The sequence below is a fragment of the Aedes albopictus genome, chromosome 2 (assembly GCF_035046485.1).
Source record: "Aedes albopictus strain Foshan chromosome 2, AalbF5, whole genome shotgun sequence".
Taxonomy (NCBI): Eukaryota; Metazoa; Arthropoda; class Insecta; order Diptera; family Culicidae; genus Aedes; species Aedes albopictus.
This window is the reverse complement of record NC_085137.1, coordinates 140,133,717-140,154,428: the sequence shown is the minus strand read 5'-3', so window position 1 is coordinate 140,154,428 and position 20,712 is coordinate 140,133,717. Positions and strand designations below refer to the sequence as shown.

At 39.6% G+C, this 20,712-nt stretch overlaps 2 protein-coding genes across 3 annotated transcripts in view; one reads left to right on the top strand and one right to left on the bottom strand.

Annotated features, from left to right (window-relative positions):
- The window catches only part of LOC109410204 (angiopoietin-2), an 842,481-nt gene that overhangs the window by 746,557 nt on the left and 75,212 nt on the right, over nt 1-20,712 (top strand). The window lies entirely within an intron of this gene.
- LOC134286208 (uncharacterized) lies at nt 10,301-11,468 on the bottom strand. The gene is made up of 2 exons (XM_062847792.1): nt 10,423-11,468; nt 10,301-10,364 (listed from the first exon to the last, which is right to left on the bottom strand). The coding sequence occupies exons 1-2, from the start codon at nt 11,466-11,468 to the stop codon at nt 10,301-10,303; spliced, it is 1,110 nt and encodes a 369-aa protein (XP_062703776.1).

Here is a 20,712-nt window from a genome sequence, read left to right as displayed (position 1 = left end):
AAACAGACGTAACCCAAGACGTAACCGTTGAAAACTTTCAGGGGTGATCAAATACGTTCAAGAATTGCAAAAGTGAGCATATAAAGTTTACTACCAGTTCTACTTCATTTCTATTAGGTTTTTTTTTCCAGAATGCTTTCATCAGTCTTGTTTTAAGCTTCGTTTGACGAAACTGTTTCACAAGCACCAAGCACTGATACTTGCGTGCAACGTGATTTGACCTGCTGAAGACTCAGGCCCTATCAGCTAGCACCAGCAGTAGTTGCTGACAGTGGGACCTCCACCTGCCCCGGGCCTTACCGGGGATCCCTTTCCATCCGCGGTCTAGGATCCAACCCAGAGTTCACCGACGCCACGACAGTAACGCTACCAGGATTTTCTCCCCGCGGCCACTTAATCGCTGTAAGGGTTAATACCGCCGCAGGGCACCGGTATGACCTACGTAACCGACTCTGAAAACTTGGACCACTTCTTGTATCGCGTCTTAACTAGCCATTCTCCGAGTCCACGCGCCACCTCCTATAGAGACCTCCAAGACGATGCAGCTGATAGCCGTCGAAACTGCATTCCAGACAACCTCTTCCCTACACATCTTCTGGACAAGATAGTCCGGAGTTGTGTCCTTCCCGCATGTGGCAAGCAGGCGGTCACGCATTGTGCAAAAACGTGTTCCACCGCGCCGTTTCCTCTATATGTACCAGCACAAGCCGGACATTCGGGAGAACCCGCATGGCCGAACCGACGTAGATACTGTCGGAAGCAACCATGGCCTGAAAGGACCAGAGTCAGGTGGAATGTTACTTCCCCATGGCGCCTGTATACCCAACTGTCTACCCTCGGTATCAACCCATGGGTCTACCTTCTTTTGGTGGAACTGTCCCACGCACGCTGCCATTTCGTCATGACGGCCAACCTGGCAGTCATACAGAGGCATACGTATGCGACGAATTCCAAAGAACTCTTTATCCTCCCGATAAGGATACCGATAGGCACCATACCAGCAAGGATGGGAACACTCACTTGCAAAGAGTTACACTCAATTGCTATTTTCTCAGCTCAGAAGCGTGCAATCAAGAAACGATGTATGGACGACTTTTGACTTGACGAATTTCGCCCCAAATCGTATTCGGAGTTGGCAGCACCCTCTCAGATTACAATGAAACTTTCTGGGTATGTACACCAAGACTAGATAAGCCACTTTGCATACTTAGTTTCTTCAAAATTTATCTGGACTGACTTTTGAAAAGGGCTAAACTTTTTTTATGGATTTTTTAAAAATGTTTTTAATCAAAAAATGACTACTCCTACAAAAAAGTGTTGTATGGGTGATTATCACAAAATAAGTCAAATTTTAAGAAAAAAATACTGAAAAAAATCCAAAATGAGCCCTACACTGAAAAAAATCATTTCTAAAAATTCAAAGTTGATTTAAAAAAAAACACCATTTTTGATTTTGATGAAATTTTGTCTCAAGACAGGTAATTATGTTCCCTACCAACCGTCCATACATCACAAGATAGGCACTTTTAAGGAAAAAAAGTTTTTCTAACAAAAACTTTTGCATGTCCAAATTATTATTTTTTCAGTGTCTTTTTTTAAAAACAAACTAAACCAATGAAGGTTATCTAGTAATCTCAAAATGCAATGAAACTTATTGTGTCATATGCGACAATGCAATGCACCCATATTCACGCAGCAGCACTCTAGAAGTACGAAACAATATACAATTAGAACACGCATTTCATACGTGCTGCTGTAATTTCTACCCAAACGTTTCTACCCCATGTTCTTACCTAATATTAGGTAAGGCTATTTATTATATTCGAACTACCTAATCGAAAAGAAAAAACAAATCAAGAGTTGTACCTAAAGCAAATATGAACAAAACAAGAAATTGAATCGGTATCATTCAACGTGTTACTTCTCTTTGGTTATTAAAGTAATGGATCAATCGTATAAATCAAAATTCAAGTGCAGTGCAAAAATAAACAATCCAAAGTGCAACCGTCATAATCTACGGGGCATGTCATTAAGATGGATAGATAAAATTCATTCCATGGGATATACACATGAAATCGACGAATCGATGAGTATTTGTGAGTCATGTCGTGGATTGATAAATCACAACAGAAGCCCGAATACGAAAAAACGCCGTTCGGATGAAAACGACGAAACTATGCAACCATCATTTAGTGGGCAGCAACATCATGATGTTCCAGAACCGGAACCGTCAACGAGTGGTCAACAAATCGAACATGAGCTGGGTAAGTAAGCCTTCAACGTGTTAGCTTCTTTTATATAACTCATTTTGCAGCTCGTTGCAAAACTACATTTTTCAGTATTCTTCGTATTTATCCAACCCGGAAAGCCTCGTTGGATAAATGTACTACTTGTGCGAAAAAAAATCATTTTTGCAACTCGTTGCATAAATAACTATCATTAACTTTCCACTGAATTCATTATTATATTGTTAACCTTAACTTTTATCTTACAGATATGGTACCATCTATTCCATCATTGGAGTCAATTCCGTCAACAGATCAACTACAGGGTCCCCATAATATTGAGAAGTTTAATACCATTGCTGAAACATTGAGTTTATCGCCAATCTCATCTAGAAACATGAGAAGTATGGAATATCGCATAAACAAATCATTGCAGATTACGAAAGCAGTTCGAAAAAATATCTTCGGAATAGATTCAACGGATGTTGGCAAAGTGGAGGCGTATGACGAGATAATTATGCAGTTAAAGGATAAGTTCAATCACCCTACAACTGACAGAAGCGAACAGATTAAAATACTATCTGTACTTCCTAAGTCTTGGTCGGTAAATAAAATCGCAAGAGAGTTTAACGCACCAATGTATATGGCGAGGCAGGTGAAGGATCTTGTTTATGAACAGGGTATTCTTTGTACCACCGAAAAAAGAAGGGGGCATGGTATTGATGACGATACAAAACAAATAGTAAGAGAATTTTTTGATGATAATGATATCAGCAGGCCAATGCCAGGAACAAATGATTTTGTTTCTGAGGTTCGAAATGGAAAAAAAACAACAAGTTCAAAAACGACTTTTGATGATGTCGCTCAAAGAGGCTTATATGATTTTTGTAAATATGTACAAAACTGTGAATATTGGTTTCACAGTATTTACACAGTTGCGACCAAAGCATTGTATTTTACTTGATTCTACTGGTATACATAATGTATGCATATGTACTATTCATGAAAATGTAAATTTAATGTTCAACAGTATAAGAATTGTGTCACAAGATGAAATAATACAAAAAATGCTTTGCGATATTTCCACCAGAACAGATAATTGCTTTTTCCGTGCTTGTGAAAAGTGTGCTTGTAATGAACACATTGAAGAGGAACTTACATTGATATTAGAATCAAATGACAAAGAAGAGATTATATTTCAGCAGTGGTTGAATACTGATCGCTGTAATTTAGAAACGATTATTAAACCTGTTGATGAATTTGTTCCGTATCTTGTTGATAAAATTGACAAACTTATAACACACGACTTTATTCATAAACGACAATCATCATTTCTCAGAAATAAAAAAGATACATTAAAGGATGATGAAATTCTTGCGATTTGTGATTTCTCTGAAAACTATTCATTCATAATTCAAAACGCTGCTCAAGGATATCATTGGAACAACTCGCAAGCAACAATACACCCATTTGAAATTTACTATATGAAAGATAATAAACTTGTAAATGTTAGCTTCATTATCATATCGGAAGTAATGGCTCACGATACAGTTGCGGTCCAGTTGTTCATCTCAAAAATGATAGATTTTATGAAACAATTAACGAACTTTTCTAAAATTTATTTTATGTCTGATGGGGCAGCATCACAATACAAAAATAAGAAGAACTTTGCTAGTCTATGTAGATTCCAGTCAAAGCATGCATTAAGAGCAGAATGGCATTTTTTTGCAACGTCCCACGGTAAAGGTCCATGTGATGCTATTGGTGGCACTCTCAAGCGAATGGCGAGAGCAAGTCTTGCTCGAGATTATGGAAATACCATAACAACTCCACGAGAGTTATAACTGGGCAGTTGTACAGACAGATAAAAATATAACTAAATTAAATTTCTGTTACGTATCCACTGAACAGTACATTAAAATATCAGAAGATCTCGAAGAAATATATAATAACGCCAAAACAATACCAGGCACTCAGAAATTCCATAGTTTTTTGCCTATTCCTGGCGACAAAGTAAAGGCAAACAGGTATTCTAATTCAGAAGATGAACCAAAAATATTTAGTATGATCGGAAAAAAATAGAAAAGAACATGTTTGAAATTGGCTCTAAGACACATATATATATATATATTTGAAAAATTCATAATTATAAATAATTGTATATTTAAAAGTGCACTTCAATACATATTGCGATCAAACATTACATTTCCTAAGAAAATACATTTGTAATATTTTGAAGTTTTTTATGTATAGGAAAACCCTTCCAAATGATTGAATAAATAACACAAAATCTCCTAGAAAATTGAGTTTCATTGGATTCTGGGATTGTTATGGCCTTCACTGGTTTTATTGTTGATAACAAAATACACTGAGAAAAAATCATACGAACAAGAAAAAGTTTTTGTTAGAAAAACTTTTTTTTCCTTAAAAGTGCCTATCTTGTGATGTATGGACGGTTGGTAGGGAACATAATTTCCTGTCTTGAGACAAAATTTCATCAAAATCAAAAATGGTGTTTTTTTTTTAAATCAACTTTGAATTTTTAGAAATGATTTTTTTCAGTGTAGGGCTCATTTTGGATTTTTTTCAGTATTTTTTTCTTAAAATTTGACTTATTTTGTGATAATCACCCATACAACACTTTTTTGTAGGAGTAGTCATTTTTTGATTAAAAACATTTTTAAAAAATCCATAAAAAAAGTTTAGCTCTTTTCAAAAGTCAGTCGAGAAAAAAAATTAGAAAAATGAGTATGCAAAGTGGCTTATCTGGGCAAGGTCTACACACCAAGAAAGTTTCGTTGTAATCTGAGAGGGTGCTGCCAACATTTGTTCGAGTTGGCGCGAAATCCGTCACTTGTGGTTTTGTCTAAAAGTTTGTCGAAAAACCCAGATTAATCCACCTAGCGGTGATAGTGCCTTTCTCGTAGAATACGTTCTCTAGCTCCTGCAACATAGAAGCTTGAACTTGTAATAGTTATAGCAATTAGATTCTTCAAGGGTAAACCAAAAATATACAGTAAAATGGGGTATCTTTCATAGTTTTTCAGCAAATTTTCTTAATATTTTCTCATGTAACAGTATTTCCAATAATAACATACATATTTTCAAAAACTTTTGTTCGGTGCAAAACCATCTGTCAAAGTAACGCTTCGATTGTGAATATAGGAAAGTGCGTGCGCTGCTTTTGTAAGATCTGTAAAAGTGATCTTTAGTGATTTTCAAGTACGAAATGGTATCACCACCAGAATAAAGGTATAATTTGCGTTCCTAATGTGGAAACTAATGTGATTGCAGCTAATTAAAGCTAATTTCAGACAAAATTTAAGTGACTCATTATTGTTGCGTGAAAATCACGCAATTATGGGTGACTTTTTGTGCAGCATATATGTAATGTAATTGAGAGTTCTGCGTACATAGACATTGCATACTTTTAGGCGTTTATCGGTGGTGTGGGTGGATGGAGATTTGGTCAAAATTTTGGAAAATTGATTTCAAATCATGAAAACACGCTTCGTTAAGGACAAACGTCTCGAAATCCCGCTACAATTGTGCATCAGAACTTCAGACGCACAAGTCTCAAGAAGCATGCTTTAAACAACAGTGCATTTTATTATTTTGTTCTTGCTCACTTGTAATATGCTTAAAATAAAAATGTCAGCTGCGCTGGTTTTGTTTACAAAGAGATTTGTGCTCTCGAAATCGTGAGTAGGTGCCAAAATCGGCCATTGTGGCGGCCATTTTGAGATTCTAACAAGTCTGTCCTCAGAGATTTGAGACCAGCTTTAGATTCTACTATTCTTTATTACACCAACGAACCTAACCTCAAAATGACTGACAATTCTCAGGTCATTTTGACAGATGCAACATGAACATGAAAAGGACGGCACTAATGTCGATAAAGTAGAATATATGATCCGTCTTTTTCGTGCATGTGTGTTGTCTGTCAAAATGACTTGAGAATTGTCAAACATTTTCATGGCTAGCTTTGTTGGTGCAATGAAGAATAGTTGATCTAACGAGAATAAGTGATCATTCATTAACAAAATAGATAAAACTTGAGTAACTAAATAAATAATAGACAACAAGTTGACCCAAAATTGTTACACAGCCAATTTTGGCCCATTAATTTAGTTTTCATTATTCATCAACTTTTTAGTAATTTTCATCACTTAAAGTGAGTTTTACAAGAAGATTTTTATATAAAACAATAAAAAGGAGTTTCAATGATAAGAATGTAAAATAAAAATAATGTAAATGTTATTTCTGTATGAAAATCGATTATGAAATGATTGCTTCTTGAGTAGGTACCTAACCCATAATTGTGCTATGAGTGTAACTTTATGAATCAATTTTGAAAAAATGAACTATCCCATCCATATCCGAAAGCTCGAAAATCGTTACCATCATCTTATATAAGAATAGTACTTTGAGCATGACGCTGAGGAAGGTGATTCAGTCCCAAAACAAAATTTTTGGTCCTTTTTATACAGGAATCAAAAACATTCAATATTGAGAAAAAAGGAAAATTTGATGAAAAATGAAACTAAAAATAAATGACGGGAGCGAAAATTTTCACTCTCATCAACAAGCGCGGCACACTACGAAAGTGATCCTTCTTAACCCTCGAACAGTCGCGTCTTCAGCCACCCTCAGCGACACCACGCTCACGCTGTGTACCACAAATGTGCTTTTTTCATGGTGCGTGTACTCAGTACACGACGCGACTGTAACCGGGTTGATGAAATATACGATTTATTAAAAGAAGGTTTTCAATTCCCTAAAAGTTTGCCTACCTTAAGGCGTTATTAGTTTAGACGGTTTTAATACTACAGTGACAAAAAAAGTACATAATTTGTATGACTTTGGATCCTTTGGACAGCATATTCGAAATCAGGGATATCGATTTAGTACACCCAGCGAATAAACTAACGGAATTCATCAAAACACCTTATGAACTTTTGCTATAACTATATGGAAGCCATAAGAATACCTCATGAAAATTCATTGTGTAGATTACTTAAAATGAAGCATACTGGAAATGATCCATGAACATTTCATGAGGTCGGTCAAGCCAATCAATGTTACCCCGCTAATCAAAAAATCTGTTGGCAACTGGGTTCAAACCAACAAGCTTGAGATCAACTGGCTCGCATGCTACCGCTCGGCTATAGAACGAGTTAATATGAGAGGGAACAAAACGCAGACAACAAGCGTTTGTTGGACGATGATCACCTTTTTTGCCATGGTAAATTTTAAATCATTTTTATGCTGGTCATTACCGCAAGCCGTCTTTCACTCTTTCAGTTAGTTTTCTCAACAAAATTAATTTCAGTGTAAAGGGTTAGTTGTAAATTGGGTCAATTATAAAATTGACAGTATTTATCTGTTGAATTGAAGCGAAACTCAGTCTGCACAAATTTAGTGGCGATGTATATATTTGAATTATTCCTGCAGAATAGTCCATTTTACGAGCCGTTTTTAGCAGGAGATAGCGTCCAAACCCGCGAAAATCGATATCAACATCAACATTGTTGTCACTTCGTAAAATGGCTCATAGTAATTTCAACCACCAGCCGTTATTCAGTGTAGGAAAACAAAAACTATTTCTGGCTTTCTGAGTAAGATCAACCCAGTGACTAAGTAGAAATTTTCCTCGGTAGGTGATACACGGTAAAAAATCTGCACTCTGGTATGAACAGATTGGCACTTGAATTCGCACTACTGTCCGAACAGTTTGTTATCATCTAAATATCAGTTGAAAAAGAACATCCAATGCCTCTTCAGTTTTACTGGAAGTGCACTTCAATTCACTGTTGACAATGTTTTGATTTGAAAATAAAAAATAAAAAAGTGTACCACCGCAACACCAAGATTCGATACCAGGACCTTGCGAGTCACAGTCTTCTGCATTACCACTGCACTACTACACATCTGATAATGAGGTGCGAATCGAAGCGAAACACTTTCTACACTCATTGCACAATTATGGGTCACTCAAGGAACAACCATTTCATAATATGAATCGTTTTTCATACAAAAATAACACTTTCATTATTTTTATTTTATATTCTCTTCATTGAAACCCCTTTTTATTGTTTTAAACAAAAATCTGCTTGTAAAATTCACTTCAGGCGGTGAAAATTACTAAAATGTTGGTGAATAATGAAAACAATAATGGGTCAAAATTGGCTGTGTAACAATTATGGGTCAATTTGTTGCCTATTATGGGTCACTCAAGAGGAATCGGCTCAACAATAATGTTTTGTCTATTTTTTCAATGAATGATCACTTATTCTCGATAGATCAACTATAGTAGAATCTAAAACTGGTCTCAAACCTCTTAACGAATCGTGTACACTCATTGCACAATTATGGGTCACACACAATTATTAGTCACTTTCCACTTTAATAGATAAATACTAATTAATTGCAAGCTTTTGTTAGCTATTATTATTTTTCGCATATAAGCTGATTTGTTTTGTGTCACTATACGTATCGCACACGGGCTTATTACGTCAAAACATACATATTTTCAATATTTTTTTGTTCGGCGCAAAACTAGCTGTCAAAGTAACGCTTCGATTGTGAATATCGGACAGTGCGTGCGCTGCTTTCGTAAGCTCTGTAAAAGCGAGATTTAGTGATTTTCAAGTGTGAAATGGTATTGTCACCAGAACAAAGGTATAATTTGCGTTCTAAATGTAGAAATTCATGTGACTGCAGCTAACTAAAGCTTATTTCAGGCAAAATTTAAGTGACTCATTATTGTGCCAATGAACACCGAAAATCACACAATTATGGGTCACTTTTTGTGCAGCATAATATTGACAGGTTTGAGTACATAGGCATTGCATACTTTTAGGCGTTTACCGGTGGTTGTGTTGGAGATTTTGTCCCAATTTTGAAAAATTGATTCCAAATCGTGAATACACGATTCGTTAAGAGGTTTGAGACCAGTTTTAGATTCTACTATAGTTGATCTATCGAGAATAAGTGATCATTCATTGAAAAAATAGACAAAACATTATTGTTGAGCCGATTCCTCTTGAGTGACCCATAATAGGCAACAAATTGACCCATAATTGTTACACAGCCAATTTTGACCCATTATTGTGGTTTTCATTATTCACCAATATTTTAGTAATTTTCACCGCCTGAAGTGAATTTTACAAGCAGATTTTTGTTTAAAACAATAAAAAGGGGTTTCAATGAAGAGAATATAAAATAAAAATAATGAAAGTTGTTCGGCAATGAACGCAAGAAATTTTAGGCGAAAGCACTGGACTGTATTGGCACGGGGTATTGGGTATAGCACGGCAGAAGAGAAATGGGATTTCGGAATGGTAGGAATAACACTGGGTATCACTTTCACACTTTCACTTTATTTTTCTCTCTGCTACTATTTACACTTTGGATTGTTTCACTTCGCGTTGTTCAAGCCACGCGAACGCTTGTAACTTGTCCACACTTAATTTGCAACTGATTGGCTTCTCGGCAATACGCCTGTATTTATACTGGGTACGCCTAAATGTAGACTATTCCAGAACATTCTCGAATTACGACCACCAAGAAAAAACGAATATTCTGGAAGGCTCAAACACGTGCTCTGGGCAAAGTAAAAGTTCTCGAATGTTCTACACCTTGAAATTGGAAGGTTCTCGAACGACCTTTTTTCCTGCTGGGAGCGAATTTTCGCGAACATACTCCCGCCCGTTGGAATACAGTTCCAATTCCAGTTGTCATTGGTTGTTGCTGTCCTCCAAGGAAGTCAGTGCCTCTACTAATGGCTGGAAAACTTACTCGGGATTCTGGTCGACATTGACTGTCTGTGTATCCATTTGTTGGCAATCGTCGACGTTTTTTCGTCAACATTCCAACCGGCACTGGTTGGACGTCATGGCCTGGCAGACTGCTTACTAGGTAAGCACATACTGGGCTGACCTTTGAAGGCTTCTGTATATCATCGCGCTTTAGTTGAGCCATCTTGCGTATGAAATGTAGCAGCGTGTGATGCCTCTTTGAACACTTCATACACGACTTTTCACTGGCACACGCTAAGCTACGATGCCCCTTTCTTAAACAATTGAAACACAGGTGTAACTTCTTGACTTTGGTATGGCGCTGATCCACGGACAGTTTCTGGAATGTGGAACACTTAAAATTTTGGTGCTGTCCAGAACAGAAATCGCACACATACACCGACGACACGAACACTGCATTGGATAACTTGGAAGGCATTAATTTGGACGCTGGCGGCTTCTGGTTGGAGACCTTGGGATTCAGGGATACCTTGGGTGCACTGCTCTCGCATCTCTCCAGAATGACGCATCGTTGTTTCAGGAACTTGATTGTCTGCTCGTACTCAGGAAGCTCAGTCTGATCAAATGAAGTCTCCCACAACTCACGGGTTTGATCATCTAAGGCACGAGTGAGCACAGTCACCACGAGCAACTCCGACATTCCTGAAAGCGGTTGACCAAGCTTCAAAAGGTTCTCCACGTGGCGGGTGCATTCATCAATGAGGCTTCGGAGTTCCTTCGACGATCTCTTACTCATCCGCTTCAGATTCAGGAGACCCAGAATATGCGATTCCAGGATCACCCGCGTGTTTCCAAACCTTTCCTCCAGGATGTCCCATGCGCGCTGGTAGTTGTTGTCCTGCAATGTTTCCAGGTCGATCACACCAGCGGCATCACCTTTCAAGGAGTTCTCGAGATGGTACAACTTCACGGCATCTGAATCTGACGAACGCTGCATCAGATCCTGGAACATGGCTTTGAAGCGGGGCCATGCTTCATAATGACCATCGAAGGTTGGCAATGGAGCACCAAAGGATTGCGATTGGACGATGATCGGCTGCTGGTTGGTGACACATGATGGATGCTGGGTTGGGGGTGCAGTAAACTTCTCGTTCCAGCTCTCGAGCAGCACAGACACGTCCTCGTACAGGTCCAAAAACTTGTGGTAACACTCTTCTTGCTCCTCTAGATAGTCTGGCGGGGACAGGGCGATGGTCTCTTGATGGAATCTGGTATACTCGGTGTGGGCATTTTCGACGCTTCGTTGGTACACTTTTATCTTGGCTGAGGTTAGCTCGACGTTGTCTGCTTCGGCTCGCTCCAGGATGGTCTGGATTCTGCTAACATTTCGTTGAGCAGCCCCACGGTTTAGGAACAGCGCTCTCAGTTCTCCATCCACAGCTGCTTCTGGAACCTTCTTCACTGGTGTTTTCTTGGGCGGCATCTTAATCGAGTCTCTCACGGGTCAGCAACGGAAATGCAGACAGGGATTCCGCTGCACTTGACACAACGGATGGAAGGTAGCACGGTATCAGAAGCGATGGATACAATGCCCAACACTACGGCGGAAAACGGGAACTTCGCTTTACTGGATACGATCACTGGAACCGACGCGTGTGTCGCCACGGATGGAAGAAATCACTTGAAGATTCAGAAGCGACGGACACAAAGCACTACGCGACGATGGAATCAACCGTCTATTGGCTGAGAGCCGACGCGCTTGTCACAACGGGTGGAACACTATCACAGAATGTCCGGAGTGACGGAAAGTAGCACTACGCGACGGCGGACTCACTCGGGATACCACGAAAATCGACGCGCTTGTCGGACCGGATGGAATTGGTACCACACGAATTCCGGAACGACGGATGAAGTCACTACGCGACGACGAGGTTTACACTCGCGGACCGACACGGATACGGACGTTGTCGAAGCCACGTCCACGCTCTTCACTGCACAGCACGTTGTTGAAGCCACGTGCACGCTTCTAAACAACGGACTGCCGCGCTGTCGAAGCCACGCGGTACGCTTTTTAAACGACACACTACCGCGTTGTTCAAGCCACGCGGAACGCTTTTACACACTACCGGATCGTTATCCGGCTCGAAGGACCAAATTGTGTTCGGCAATGAACGCAAGAAATTTTAGGCGAAAGCACTGGACTGTATTGGCACGGGGTATTGGGTATAGCACGGCAGAAGAGAAATGGGATTTCGGAATGGTAGGAATAACACTGGGTATCACTTTCACACTTTCACTTTATTTTTCTCTCTGCTACTATTTACACTTTGGATTGTTTCACTTCGCGTTGTTCAAGCCACGCGAACGCTTGTAACTTGTCCACACTTAATTTGCAACTGATTGGCTTCTCGGCAATACGCCTGTATTTATACTGGGTACGCCTAAATGTAGACTATTCCAGAACATTCTCGAATTACGACCACCAAGAAAAAACGAATATTCTGGAAGGCTCAAACACGTGCTCTGGGCAAAGTAAAAGTTCTCGAATGTTCTACACCTTGAAATTGGAAGGTTCTCGAACGACCTTTTTTCCTGCTGGGAGCGAATTTTCGCGAACAAAAGTGTTATTTTTGTATGAAAAACGATTCATATTATGAAATGGTTGTTCCTTGAGTGACCCATAATTGTGCAATGAGTGTATTCACGATTTGGAATCAATTTTTCAAAATTGGGACAAAATCTCCAACACAACCACCGGTAAACGCCTAAAAGTATGCAATGCCTATGTACTCAAACCTGTCAATATTATGCTGCACAAAAAGTGACCCATAATTGTGTGATTTTCGGTGTTCATTGGCACAATAATGAGTCACTTAAATTTTGCCTGAAATAAGCTTTAGTTAGCTGCAGTCACATGAATTTCTACATTTAGAACGCAAATTATACCTTTGTTCTGGTGACAATACCATTTCACACTTGAAAATCACTAAATCTCGCTTTTACAGAGCTTACGAAAGCAGCGCACGCACTGTCCGATATTCACAATCGAAGCGTTACTTTGACAGCTAGTTTTGCGCCGAACAAAAAAAATATTGAAAACATGTATGTTTTGACGTAATAAGCCCGTGTGCGATACGTATAGTGACACAAAACAAATCAGCTTATATGCGAAAAATAATAATAGCTAACAAAAGCTTGCAATTAATTAGTATTTATCTATTAAAGTGGAAAGTGACTAATAATTGTGTGTGACCCATAATTGTGCAATGAGTGTACCACCTGTCATTTTTATTTACTTTCATGCCCAAAACAGTCATTACCAAATCAACAGTTTTTCACTTTGGATTGTATTGCTTCGTACATAAGTGCAAATCTAAGTGATTTTCAGTTAATTTCTTCGGTGGGTTTGTTTTGGTTCTCAAATCAAAACTGACAGCATTGCGATTTAAAAGGAAAAGAATTTCTAATCATGTTGATTGGGATGTTGAATAGTTAACCCTTTATAAGGCCGAGAGAACCAGGCACGGAATTCACTCGTTCTACATTGGAATATAAAGTACATGTGGTGTAATGAACAAAAACGTTTTTATTTTCAAAAAATTCGATGGTCGATTTTGTATGAAAAAAATTGGTCTAAATTTCAACTTTTTGTCAACAAAGTTTAAAATGTTGTTATTTTGTGATGCGTTAATCAATCATGCTGATTTTTTGACAGGTTATTGCCCTAATATTCATGAGTTACTTGTGTGGATTTGAACTCGATTGGTCGATTATTTTGGACGTTATGGCAATTTTAGTACATGCCCATTTATTATAGTACATTTTTTCAAAAGGCTGAGTTTCTAATGATAATGAAGCAATCAAGTTGAAATTTTGTCCACAAGTAAAAGGAACATAGGCCTTTCATTCCCCATCATTCGATTTTCTATTCGCTCACCATAACAGAATTTCGAGCTTATAAACCTTCATACACTCGAAAATGGATGTTTTTGGAGAGACATTTTGTTCTAAAAAAGCCGATTCATATTTGTTATGGCTCAAAAAAATCATGAGTGTTCACAAAGGCCTAATGTGTCCATCAGTTAAAACAGAAGTTGTAAAAAATTTCTAAACGAACAGAAAAAAATATGTGTATAAGGTGGCAATATAGTTGCCACTGCCTTATAAAGGGTTAAAGGATTTTTCCCTTACATCCAGCGTGCAGAATTTTTACCGTGTAATTAGAGGGTTGTTTAATAGTCATCGGCTGAAGCATAATCACAACGGGAAATAAAAAGTTTGCGTCACTGAGTCAGCAGCTCTTGAATATTTTTCTTCAAACACCGTCAGTCAGTTTGCTGGTCGCGACGAAAAAGTTTTGCCGTTTCTCTTTATTGGCATTTTCGTTGAGTGGCTTGCACCGAACAGGGCAGGCGAACGAATAATCAGCCACACGGGAATGGCTGACCAGAAAAAAAAAATGCAAAAATGAAACCCGCCTTCATTCGGAATCGAACCAAAAACCTTCAGATTGGCAGCGCAACAAGCATACCATCAGAGTTAATTCAACAGCTTCGAAAGACCGAGGCCAAGTCTCCAATGAAAGCTTGGCTGGTTCGCCTTTCGTCTGCAATCGGATGCCATGTGACGAAAACATGTTCGTTTTTCGTCGATGCAAAAGGAGACAAAAGAGAATGACGAAAACTATAGCTCCCTGTTTTATTTTCGGTTCATCCTCGTCGTGGTTTCTTTGTCGGTCGCTGGTGATGATGCAAGTGACGGAGTTTTATTTGCTGACGGACTTTTTAATCTTTCGTCGTTGGTCGGTGACGAAACAGATGGTTACCAACCCTGGTAGAACCTGACAAATGTACATTTATTCGTTAAGTGGTAGGTAAGTTAATCGCCAAGATGTATGCAACACACGAATCATTAAATATATTAATATGTTCGAGACGTTCATAGATTACGTCACATTAAAATTTTCCATTCTAAATAACTTTTCTCCCTCTACGTCAACATTTTAACATTTTCATCTTCAAAATGTGTGCATGGATTATTACACTTTGTGAGTACCTCTTAAAGCGTGTCGTGATTCACGATTGCTCCCTTGCCTGAGCGAAGCACACGCTTAAAAATGTTACAATAATATGTGTACTATACGTAACGTGTACACCTGCAAAAAACTTTACTCGGTTTCTGAGTTGGTCTCACTCAGAAATCGAAAAATCCTTTGTTTTCTTGCTCAGTTTCCATTAATGGTGGGACAACTCATTGGCAACGGGTTGTCCCACTTTTAGCTAAAACGAGAAAGAAAAATAATCGATTTTTCGATTTCTGAGTAAGATTATCTCAGCCACTGAGTAGAATTTTTTCTTGGTGTACTAATTAGAACCAGGTAATCGGTAAGTTAATCGCCGAGATGTATGCAGCACACTACCCATTAAAATGTACTAATGTGTTTGGGACGATCTCAAATTACGTTACATAAAAAATGTCATTTTTCAACCCCGTTTTCCCTTGCAATCAAACTTTTTGCATTCTTTATTACACCAACAAAGCTAGCCATGGAAATGTTTGACAATTCTGAGGTCATTTTGACATACCACACACATGAACGAAAAAGATGGATCAAACACTCAGCCAAATAACCTTAAGATTTCCATAATGGCCTTTAAATAATTCATAATGATTCGGATGAATTTCATAAGGTCACTCTATGACGTAAAATCGTCTCACAGCTTGGCTTTTATTCATGTTTAGCAACATAGTATTCTCAAGCGACGGTAGCCGTGTGGATAAAATAAGGGCTTGGTGATCCCGGCGTTCATGGATCAAATCCAGTCTGCATCATTTTAAGATTTTTTGTTCTTTTCATAAGTCTATCTTATGAAATTTGTCATAGTAAGCACGATCAATTTTCATAAAGTATTCTTATGTCATCCATAAGAATTAGTTATAGCAAATTTTCATAAGGTATTTCTATGAATTTCGCTGGTTTTTTTCGCTCAGTGTATATTCTACTTTATCTATCTTGTTGCCATCCTTTTCATACTCATGTTACATCTGTCAAAATGACCTGAGAATTGTCAGTCATTTTGAGGTTAGGATCGTTGGTGTAATAAAGAATTGTATCTCCAAAACATGTATCGGGATTATCACATTTTGCAGATATACCTCAAAATTTGACGTGATTTATGATCGCTCCCTTACCTGATACAACGCACACGCTTAAAAAATGCAACATCAAGAGGTGTACAATAATAATAATGAATTATTATTCACTACTTTTCGAGCTTAAAATAGATCAAAACCACTCCGTTGAATATGCAACTTAAATTTACTACATGTACTGTTGGGCTAATAGAAAATAGTTTTCGCTACAACTTTGTCAACCTAAACCAATGCGAGTTAAATTCTCAGCTCAGGTGAATTTTTTTAGGGTCCCCGATAAGCGTTCGTGTCCAGACTTGGAAAATGGGAACGTGGGAATGAGAAGTGTTAATTTTGTGGTAGCTCGCAAACTTTTTCAAATATCTCTGAAATGGCTTGAAATATCCAAACCAAATTCAATAGAGTTCAACTACAACCTATTCCCTATCAAACAAAACATGTTGCGGCTCAATCGATTGACATTTACTAGGGAAAACATAAGCTCATTTCTTTGCTTAGCATTATTAGCACACCAATACACACACATACGGACCAAGTCTTGGTTGTTTGTTTTTGAGTTTTTGGCATATTTTTTTTTGTTAATTTGTTTATTCGTGTGTATCGTGTACTAAATAGAACTCGGTAAGCGGTAAGTTAATCGCCGAGATGTATGCAGCACACGACCCACGAAATATACTAATATGTTTGGGACGTCCTCAAATTACAAAAATTGTCTATTTTCAACCCCCTTTTATCTTGCAGTCAAACTTTTTGCATTGTTTCTCTAAAACATGTGTCGGAATAGGAAGCAATCAGTGAAGTACTAGATTGAAAGTAGTGAGCTGGATTTTTGTATGGTGAGATGATCAATTCTCCGTTTCTGCAATGAAATGGTGCAAACAGCTTGGGTTATATGATTTCTTGCCTAATTTGATGCTGTTTTAGCAAAAGTTTGGGTAACTGTGTTGTTGTATTATTTATTTCTTGCAACTTCAACAACACAGTTACTCAAAGTTTTGCTCAAACAGCATCAAATTAGGCAAGAAATCATATCACCCACGCTGTTTGCAGCATTTCATTGCAGAAACGCAGAATTGATCATCTCACCATACAAAAATCCAGCTCACTACTTTCAATCTAGTACTTCACTGATTGCTTCCTATTATCACATTTTGCAGATATCCCTCAAAATGTGACGTAATTTACGGTTGCCCCTTACCTGCTACAACGCACACGCTTAAAAAATGCTACTTCAAAAGGTGTACAATAGGGTACGTTGGGGGAAGTACTAGATTTGAAGTAATGAGCTGAATTTTTGTATAGTGAGAAGGTAAATTCTCCGTTTCTGCAATGAAATGGTTCAAAAAGCGTGGGTATTATGATTCCTTGCCTAATTTGATGCTGTTTGAGCAAAACTTTGGGTTACTGTGTTGTTTATGTTTGCAAAAAATGAAGAAAACAACAACACAGTTACCCAAAGTTTTGCTCAAACAGCATCAAATTAGGCAAGGAATCATAATACCCACGCTTTTTGCACGATTTCATTGCAGAAACGGAGAATTTACCTTCTCACCGTACAAAAATTCAGCTCATTACTTCAATTCTAGTACTTCCCCCAACGTACCCTATTCACTACTTTTCGAGCTTGAAATATAACTTCAAAACCACTCCGTTGAATATGCAACTTAAATTTACTACATCTACTGTTGGGCTATAGCAGAAAATGGTTTTTGTTACAATTTTGTCAATCTAAAAAAATAAGAGTTAAATTCACAACGCAGGTAAATTATTTTAGGGTGTCCAAGAAGCGTTCGTGTCTAGGCTTGGAAAATGGGAACGTGGGAATTAAAAATATTTATTTGTGGAAGTTCGCAAAGTTTTTCAAATATCTCTGAAATGGCTTGAAATAACCAAACCAAATTCAATAGCGTTCAACTACAACCTATTCCCTATCAAATGAAACTTGTTGCGGCACAATCAATTGACATTTACTAGGAAAAACTTAAGCTCATTTCTTTGATCTATTATTAGCACACACATACACACACACATACACACACACACATACGGACGGACATTTGCTCAGTTCGTCGAGCTGTGTCGATTGATATATAAGACTTGATAATCTGAGCTTTCTATCAAAAATTGATTTTTGGAGTGAAATGATAGCCTTTCGGTACAACTTTGTTGTACGAGAAAGGCAAAAAGTAGGGATCGCACACGCATGCCAAAATCGTGAGGGAGCTGCGAAGGCAACTCTCCACGAGGAATGTAAATTACACTCACCTCGTGGAAAGTCGCTTTCACCGCTCTGCCACGACTTTGATATGCGTGTGCGACCTCTACTTTATTCGGCATACTTTTAGACAAAACCACAAAGCAAAAGTAGTTCATACATCGTTTCTTGATTGCATGCTTCTGAGCTGAGAAAATTGCAAGTGAGTGTAACTCTTTGCAAGTGAGTGTTCCCATCCCTGCATACCAGTAGTGATGACGAAGAGCGCATTGTGTGACACGGTGCGGTAAGCGCTCGCAACCCTCAAGCACATCAGCCTAAAAGTACTTTCCAGCTTAACACGGTAGCTTTCGGTACTTAGCGCCGTGACCCAAGCTGAACCGCCATACCTGAGTATGGACGTAGCGACACTAGCCAGAATCTTGCGGTTACTGGCATACACCGCAGAGCTATTGAACATCATCCGGGACAGTGCCACTATAGCTTTGGAGGCTCTTTTGCAGGCGTAATCAACGTGGCTATCGAAGGTAAACTTATCGTCAATCATCATTACCCGAGTGCTTCAAGGAGCGCTTCGAAGTGATTGATAGTGCCATCGCCTTATACTGGTCACCGCTTGCTGCTCCGACTTTCGGTTGTTCACAACCACCACTTCAGGTTTGTAGTGAGCCAACATCAGTTTCTTGAATCTCATCCACGCCTCCACAACCTTGATCAAGTGAGCAGTAGTCAACTCCACTTCTTCGATCGATTCACCGCAGACTTCCAGCGTATAATATCGTCAGCGAAGCCGATGATCTCCACACCCACCGGGAACTCTAACCTCAACACCTCGTCGTACATGACATTCCATAACAGCGGACCCAGCATGGAACCTTGCGGGACTCCTGAGGTTATGTGAAAGCACTTCCGACGCACCTATGTGTCGTAAACTAGTTCTCGATTCTGGAAGTAACATCCGAGAATTTTGAACAGGTACCCGGTTTTCCCCAGACGCAAGAGCGCATCGACAATAGCTGGCCAACTTACGCTATTAAACGCATTCCTTACATCCATAGTCACTACTGCACAGTAGCGAATCCCCCTTCTCTTACGCTGGAGCACTATCTCGGCGGTTTTTGTAACCGACTGCTTCTGACAGAGACACTCAAAACAGGCCTTTTTGCTTTTTGCTCTTATCTCGGTCTTCAGCGCGGTTTTTGCAGCGACCACCACCTCCCATCGTTCGATTTGCTCTTCCTCAGATCGTGCTCGCTGCATCCGCCGCCTACCTCGTAGGCAGGCGTGACGCAGGTCCGCAATCGCTTTTTGTTTATGCCGGTTGCCTCCTATTTCTATGGTGGACTCACCTAGGCATGATCGCAACACATGTACGCGAGAGCACCGCTACCAGCTCGTCGCCGTCTAAACCAAGTAGGTTTCGCTCACGGCGGAGCGCCTGCCCTGAAGGGGTAAGGCGAAGTATGATGTCTTCCACCTGCGAGGGCTTGACCTTGGCCTAGCCGCCTCTTCCTCTACCCGCTGCCTGCTGCTGTTGTAGTCGATACTGTAGCAAAGCGCCAGGTGATCGTTGTGAGTGAAGCTATTGTCTACTCTCCAGTTCGAGTTAGTTGTTAGGACAGGACTACAAAAAGTAACGTCAATTATCGACTCCGCACCGTTCCGACTAAAGGTACTTTTAGTACCGACAGCCAGGTCAACATCTAGTATGGCCAGTGCCTCTAGCAGGATCGGACCCCGCTGGTTCATGAAAAGGCTTCCCCATTCTACGCAGCTGCATCTGCATGAACTGCTCGATCAACCACGGCGGAGGCGCAAAACAGCTACAGAAGAAAACCCCGTTTACCTTGGCGACCATGAAGCCCTCATAGGAAGAAGACACCAACTCCTGGACGGGGTATTTAGCCGTCGTTCATTGCCGTTGCCGGCGGGAACTCGATTGTAGGTCCGCTATGTTGGCGATATCCGTCCCCTACTGCGTTACCTGCACTGTGATTTGTACTCTGCGGCTTTCTTGAAGGCCGGGCATCTTGGACCACCCGTTGGGTGCCTGTTGTTCACGGATTTCCTGGAACAAATCAGACAAATGGGTGGACTCGTGCAGCCTTGTGCCTTATGGTCTTCGGCGCTGCATTTGCTCCTGTCAGGGCCTTTGCAGTCCCATGACTTGTGTCCTGGTTCCAGACACCTGAAGGAAACCTCCGATGGCTCGTGGAATGTCAGTTGACATACGCACCTGCCTACCTTAATCCTCCCTACTTTAACGGACAATTTTACGTCCGCACAGGTATCTGAACCAGAACTACCTGTGTCTCTGCGGCTCCTTCTGTAGCCTAACGGATGCGGTGGCCACCTGCAC

Coding starts and splice junctions, on each gene's coding strand:
- LOC134286208 (XM_062847792.1), bottom strand. CDS start 11,468: ATGCCGCCCAAGAAAACACCAGTGAAGAAGGTTCCAGAAGCAGCTGTG. Junction 10,365..10,422: donor GCAGTGTTCGTGTCGTCGGT/GTATGTGTGCGA, acceptor TCCACATTCCAG/AAACTGTCCGTGGATCAGCG.